Raw genomic sequence first — 7,627 nt, forward strand, 5'->3', positions numbered from 1 at the left:
CTGAGAAATGCAATGTGAATGAGCAATTAATGAACTCTTTCTCTACGTTTCTAATTTCATCATTTTCCTCGGAAGATGCTCCTCTTTTTCTATTGTCTTGATTTATTGGACCGTGAACATTGGGATGCGTTTATTACACTACCTTAATTTTCATATGCTTATCATCTGTTATAATTTGGGGATGCGTTTGGATGGGGGTCATTTAAGATTTGTGTCATAATTTTTATTTAATTTTTAAGATTTTATGTTTAATTATACTTCTATAAGATCTCTATCATACCCTTTAAAGAAACAAGCAATATCCAAAAATACCTTCTGCTCTTCATCATTTAGCCCATCATAACTTACTTTTAATACCTCTTGGATATTCTTATCAGGAATTCTGCTTAATCTTTTTATATAGCTTTCCCATTCTTTCTTTGTCCTCTCAAATAGAGAGGAACCTAAAACTTTAAGAGCAAGTGGAACACCATTAGCATATGATAACACCCTTTCAGTTAGCATCATAAAATCTTTTGGTGGACAATCTTTAAAAGCATGTCGACTAAACAATTGGTGAGCTGCAAAATAAGATAATATTTTAGTCTCGTATATGCCATCTACGTGACATTTTTTTAATACGTGTTTGTCCCTCGTCGTTATGATAATTCGACTTCCTAAACCCAAGTACTTAAAATCTCCAATTAAAAGTTCTATTTGGTTTAAATTTGTCACATCATCTAACACAATGAGAACTTTCGTATGGCGAAGCCTTCTTATGGTGGAGGTGGATCCTATATTAGCATCTTCATCCCTTAAAATTTCACAAATAATTTGTCGCTGCAACCCAGTTCGTCCCTTGCTTTTCTCTGATTCTTCTCTAATATTTTCAAAGAAGTGCTTGCTTTCAAAATGTCCATTTTTAGAGATTTTATTGACTACAGCCTTGGCAAGAGTAGTCTTCCCTATTCCACCAGCACCCCAAATTCCTATCTTGCGAACACCAGGAAACCCAATGCGTAATAGCCCTTCAATATCCTTGATTCTTGAATCTACTCCAACTAGGTCCTTACCGATTAAAGGAGAGTCATCCCCCAATTTCATCAAAACATCTTTGACAACTTTTTTTACAAGTTCAGACTCGGGCCTAACAAATACGAAAAAAACAAAGACAAAAAAAGAATATAACTCAAATTAGATATTAATAAAAAAGAAAAGGTACACAACATATATTCCAATAAATGAATCTCAATGAAGGTCATAAAAACAGGGAAGGGCAAATATTCCATCCTGGGATGTGAGACCAAATGGCACTCAAATTTGGAGATCAATAGAGTTTGAACATTTGCATATTCCTTAACAATATATTAATTACTTTGAAGTATTTATATATGCCATATCTCAATGCAAAAAACAACAATAAAAGTTATGCTACTCGATGATCTCTTGAATATCAAGCTGAAATTGCATCAATTAAATAAAAATACAGCTTAATGGAAAAAAAACTCTATCAAATGACATCATATTTAAATAGTAACACACGGTAAAATTACTAGAATATCACCTAGGTTAGCAATCCAATAAAAAATTGAAAAAAACAAAAAAACAAAAAAAACAAGAACATTACAAGATTGCATAAAAAATCACTTTCTTTTAACTTCAAATTATTGGTTCTCATTATCTTTTTTCTTTTTTCTTTCCAAGTAGATCAAAAGGACTTTACTTTTTCGCCTACGACCATCTCCTCAGTCTAAAACAATAATCTAACTTATATATAATTAACAAAATATTATATAGTTCAATCAATGATTAGTGCTAAATTAATAAAAACGAAGAATCCAATCTATGAATTTAATAATATGATTGTGCACAGTTTGTTCACTTTTTTGTAATTATATGTTCAATCAATATATTGTCGTTGTTTCTTCTAAGAAAATAGTCAAATTAAAACAAAAAATGAGCAGAATAAAAGATTATGCATTAAAAGACATATAATAGCTATTAAGTTACTTGATGACATCGAATCAAATCCAGAAAGATTGGCAGCTTCTCTCAGAGCAGTCCTCCATCTCTGTAACATTTCCTGCCTATCCTTGCAAGCTCACAAAGCCTCCCAAAAGTCCCATCTGATTCCTCACATTGATGGATAACACCATAGAAAACGGAATTACAATCTGACCATAACTGTTCTTGCATTCAGAATCCTCCAAGTTCTTCAGGCACCATCTCGAAGAAGCATACCCTTCAGAAATGATCAACGAAATCTTTGATTGCTCAATTGCATTCAAAAGAGATGGAGAGATTTGCTCCCCTCTTTTAAGCTCTTCGTCATCAATGAATGCATTGATCTTTTTTTGACACAACGCAGCATCCAGATGGGAATAAAAGATTGCGGGTATCCGCACCTCTGAAACTAAGAAAAACATCATACTTTTCTTGAGGAGAAGCAGAGAAGAAGCAACAGCCATTAAGTTCCAGTGATGAGAATTACTTGACATTAACAAAAACATAAAGAGCTAAACCAGGACTCTTATAATTGAGTCTTTCCATATCTAAGCATTTAAACTTTATCTCCTTTCAGAAGATGCCGTTGCCTTTTTTTATTTCCTTTTGACTAGTCGCATAATTGCAACCCCAAAAAAAAACAATAAGCCATTCACATCTGGTGTGATTCTGACCACAATTCATTATTCCCAAACAGGAAATTTCCCAGAAGTTTCCAAATCATCACAATTCCTAATCTACCCTTCTACATTTCTAATTTCATCATTTTCCCCGGAAGATGCTCCCTTTTTTCTTATTTTTCTTGACTTTGGCCGTTACCATTGGGTGTGATTTTGACACTATTCAACTAAAACCTCATGAAATTTCATTCACACCTATTTACTAAGTCTTTGAAATTTCTCAATGAATTGCTTTTCTTTGAAGTAAACGATGGAAAAGTGTTTCCTCTTTCTACTTTTTCCTTTAAAAGTCTTTCTCTAATAACTAATGGAATTTCTTTGAATTAGCATGTCTATTGCTTTATTTTCCAATAGTATTAAGGACAATCAACATTCAACTACCCAAAAACCAAAATGACCTCATTACTAGCAGTAGCTTCATCCAATATACTAATTAAATTATATTCCGACAAGATCATCCATTGCTGACAATAAAATCTAAGAGAAATTTCAAAATGACAACCATTCGGTGTATATCATCAACTCCCTAACTGGTTGAATACATAATGTAATTTCTATTTGTTTAACCATTAATCACTTTTTGCAAATGAACTAAACAAGGATTTATAAAATCATAAGTACAATGGGGTAATAAAAATTACAGCTAATGATACTAATTTTTTTGTGGTTTTAGAAATAACAAAAATCTATTATTACCTATGAATCGTTAAGTTTTAGTGTCAAAATTGATGATTATCAAGTTAATATCTATTACTTATAATTAAGTTCTAACAATAATAGATTTTGTTATTTTTGAAACCTCGAGAGATTTTGATATTCAATAAAACCCAGGTGGATTCATTAACTCTAAAATTCTTAACATTTTATAGATCCAGAGTGATTATACAGGTAAAAGTTCAAAATCACCACCCTATTTTAATTTAAAAAAATAAAGAAATTATCAATCAAATATCATTCAAAAAATATTTATGATGATCTTAAATGCAATCTTGCAAAAAGCCCAATTATTAGAGTTTAAACCATTATTACAGTTTATTTTATCAGATTTTTCATAAATTTGATATGAGTATTATGGCAAAAAGAGTTTGTTATTAATTTAAATTTTTTTGTGTTCAAATAACAACAAAATAATTTAGCTTTTTGATTATATACGATAATAACTAAGACCAAAAGAAAGAAAAAAAAACAGCCTGTAAATCATCCCTTTGATGTCGTTAAGCCGTTTCCATGAAGATGCCCTGCCTTCTTTTTACTCCCATCTCTTTCTGGAAAACACCCTGCCTTTTTCCTTTTTGACTTAGATATATGGGCGGTGATGTGATTTTTCAATAATTTAATATTTTCATCCTTATCATCTGCTTTAATTCTTAGTTTTTATATTTTGATCATAATGAGCTGGTAGTCTAGATGAGATTAATTTTTAATATATTATCTTTGTTTTGTTATTTTGGATAAAATTTTAAAAATAATATTAGTAATTAATAAAGTGATTACGAGATAAATTTAAAAATTAATAAAAACTCCTAAATTTACTAATTTAACTAAAATCCCAATATATAAAATTTATAAATAAAAAAATACTCTCATTCATCTTAGTAAGATTTTGGCTACCACTATCAGAATCTAGCAAGAAATGGCATTGCGACATAGACCGTCGGATCTAATGATCGTGAGTCGATATGACTTTTTTCGACCAAATCCCACGAAATTTAGCCGTCAACGGCACAAAAGGCCAGATTTGATCGTAGCGATACCAAAGATATGGTTCGTTATGGTTAACGATGGCTAAGATTTGATCGTCATTGACTGTCAACAGACCTTTCTTGGTTATCATATCCCAGACTGTGAATACGGCCAATTGCACAATAAATAAAATTTTGAAACTGGGTTTCAATAGAAGTGATTTAATCAGGTGGGTTTCGGAAATTTTGAATCGGATCAAGATGAATTTATAATGAATTAATTGAAAGGAAAAGGGTTTTACATATAATTGACTTTATCTTCCATCTGTCATCGTACTATCTTTTTCTTGGAAAGATGCGTTACTGCGTTTTGTCACTTTTGACTTGACTGAGAAATGCAATGTGAATGAGCAATTAATGAACTCTTTCTCTACGTTTCTAATTTCATCATTTTCCTCGGAAGATGCTCCTCTTTTTCTTATTGTCTTGATTATTGGACCGTGAACTTGGTGCGTTTATTACACTACCTTAATTTCATATGCTTATCATCTGTTAATATTGGGATGCGTTTGGATGGTCATTAAGATTGTGTCATAATTTTATTAATTTTAGATTTGTTTGGTATATTTGATTATTTATTATTTTAGTTTATGTTTAATTATAAATAATAAAATATTACTAGATTTTCTAGTTTATAATAATAAAATATACTGATTGTAATATCTTTTTGCAAGATCGTATAATAATGCGTTCATTGATCTGCCTTCGTCTGCAATCTGAATGAGCAATTAATGAGCTCTTCTCTACATTCTAATTCATCATTTTCCGGAAGATGCCCCCTTTTCTTATTTTCTTGGCTATTGGGCCGTTAACATTGGATGCGTTTATTACACTAACTTAATATTCATACGCCTATCATCTATTATACTTGGATGCGTTTGGATGGGGTCATTTACGATTATTCCGATAATCCACGCTTAATTTTCGAGATTTTTTTATTTGAATTACAACTAATAAAATATTACGATAATCTTTTATTTTAAATAGTATTTATTATTGATAATATAGTTAATAATCAGATTATCTTGTCAAGGGGTGTTATTAAAAATTACAGAGGTAATTTTTTTTATACCTATTTGCCTTTAATTAAATATTATTTCAGACAGAATTACCTCAAATGTCTACCAAAATCATTACCCAAATCCCTACATTTGAGAATTTAGCTAAAACATTTGGCCAGAAAAAAGTTTAAAAGTTAAAAAAATACCCCTAACCACTAAGACCACCACGGCGATGGCAACAGTCACCATATCGACAACGATCTGTAGGATCTGGCCGGCTATGTGTCGATCCAGCTATTTTCGCTAGATCAAAGGCTAGAAACGACCAAGTCCACGATGACCTGGCTATTTCAACCTCAATCTGGTCAGAAACAGCCGATCATAGCTAAAGATCTAGCCTTTGCATGCCAAGATCTGGTCGTTTTACGACCACATCCTGGCAGTGAAATGACCTTATCATTGCATGACTGGCCATATCCGACCGTTGTGCACCATTCCAGTGACAATTAATGGTGTCGACAGTGGTGGCCAGATACGGCAATGGCTTGGGATAGGTGGGGGTGATTTTGCTAAAATTAAAGTTTTACATGGCTAGAGTGCTTTAGCAAAATTTCATATGTAGGGGTTTAAAGAAATAATAAAAAATAATAACAAAATTAATGTTATACAATAATTTAAAGGAGACATTAGCAATCATATAACGTGCCACTCATTCACCTCCCAACCAAACATATCATATAAATACTCCATAATTTATTCCAACCTAACCAAACACATTTTCCTAAATATCCTAATAATCTTCAAGATAACTTATCTTTAATTAATATAACATTCTAATAATACAATATTCTCTGAACCAAACGCACCCTAAGTGTAATTTTTATTTAAACTATTGACGCTAGAATAGTTCCTTTTCCTCTCACACAACCATTAATCTTACAAGGCCTATCCATACAAGTACATATTCATTCATTGATTTATCTACGGGTATCTAAACATTGGTCAGATTCAGTTAATTAAAAACTAAAATTTAAGAATTTTACACTATGCCAACAAAAATCAATTAAAACAACAAATTAATAAAAAATTATGCTATGTCCTGCTTCACGTCTTATGATATATTAAAAATATTGTTGAATGTCCAAAACTACAATGGAGACCCTCTGCCCCTCTTTTGACCGTTAACCCAAATAACCCAGAAAATGGGTAAATCCTTTCTTTTATTACCAATTTGTAAAAGAAAAAAATTGATTCAATTTTTTGTGAATCATTGCATATGTTCTTCCTTTATTTTCCAACTATAATTTGAGCTCTATAATCATTCATCCCTAAAAACCAAAATCAAATCAAATTTATATAAAACCAACTCTAACAAACTCTTATTTGGAACAATTAAAAACAGAACCCAAAAACAATGGCAGCTTACAGCATTATTAAAGAGTAATCAACTTCGTTTAAACTGCCCATAATCCAAACATCACCAACATCATAAATCTTGACTTTATGTTCATAAATTTTGATGATAAGGAGTGTAAGTGTATTAGGGGTTAACTTTGATTTTGTATATTGAGAGACTGTCATGGGATACCCTACATAGCCCCAATGGAAGTTAATGGAGAGAATATTTGTTATTTATCAATGGTTTATGTTAATGATTCATGTATTAATAATCAGTCGCGTTCTTTGATTTAATTATATCCTTCGTTAAAGTGAACTATTATTTATTATCTTCTTTTGAATTTCAACGACTTTAATAATTTATTAATTAATTATTTTATATAAAATACTATTAACTATTAAGATAACTTAATCCCTCTAAATTAAACACCAAAACCTCTAACCATGATGATAAAAAATTTTTATACAATACCTTATGAGGAAATTTCAAGAGACCTCAAGGTGAATTTTATTAAATCCAAAACCAATTATAGATTATGGTTGTGAGACTGTCTAATTAAAATAAGGGTTTAAACCATTACCTCCCTAGTGGTTTCAAAATTGACAAGTTGGTCCTATGTTATGCGAATTATCCAACCACCTCCCTGCTGTTAGTTTTTTCCATTAAATCTAACTATTCAATGATTTTGACCACTAACTGACAATATTACCCTATTTTTTTTTAATTCAAAAGAAAAGCCTAAGTAAATATATATTGTATAATTATATAATATATATATATATATATATATATAATCGTAAAAAAAAAAACCCAAAAGTCTTA

At 30.7% G+C, this 7,627-nt stretch overlaps 2 protein-coding genes across 2 annotated transcripts; both read right to left on the reverse strand.

Moving 5' to 3' along the window:
* Positions 1-252: 252 nt before the first annotated feature.
* LOC116139118 (TMV resistance protein N-like) lies at positions 253-2,043 on the reverse strand. The gene is made up of 2 exons (XM_031424791.1): positions 1,990-2,043; positions 253-1,126 (listed from the first exon to the last, which is right to left on the reverse strand). Exon 2 carries the CDS (start codon positions 1,081-1,083, stop codon positions 253-255), a length of 831 nt encoding a protein of 276 aa, XP_031280651.1. The 5' UTR covers positions 1,084-1,126; positions 1,990-2,043.
* Positions 2,044-2,066: 23 nt separating this feature from the next.
* LOC116139119 (disease resistance protein RLM3-like) lies at positions 2,067-2,447 on the reverse strand. Its single transcript, XM_031424792.1, has one exon. It carries the CDS (start codon positions 2,445-2,447, stop codon positions 2,067-2,069), a length of 381 nt encoding a protein of 126 aa, XP_031280652.1.
* Positions 2,448-7,627: the final 5,180 nt, after the last annotated feature.

The sequence above is a fragment of the Pistacia vera genome, unplaced genomic scaffold, assembly GCF_008641045.1.
Source record: "Pistacia vera cultivar Batoury unplaced genomic scaffold, PisVer_v2 Contig347, whole genome shotgun sequence".
Lineage (NCBI taxonomy): Eukaryota > Viridiplantae > Streptophyta > Magnoliopsida > Sapindales > Anacardiaceae > Pistacia > Pistacia vera.

Excerpts from the sequence above, each read along its gene's own strand:
- LOC116139118 (XM_031424791.1), bottom strand. The coding sequence starts at position 1,083 with ATGAAATTGGGGGATGACTCTCCTTTAATCGGTAAGGACCTAGTTGGA.
- LOC116139119 (XM_031424792.1), bottom strand. The coding sequence starts at position 2,447 with ATGGCTGTTGCTTCTTCTCTGCTTCTCCTCAAGAAAAGTATGATGTTT.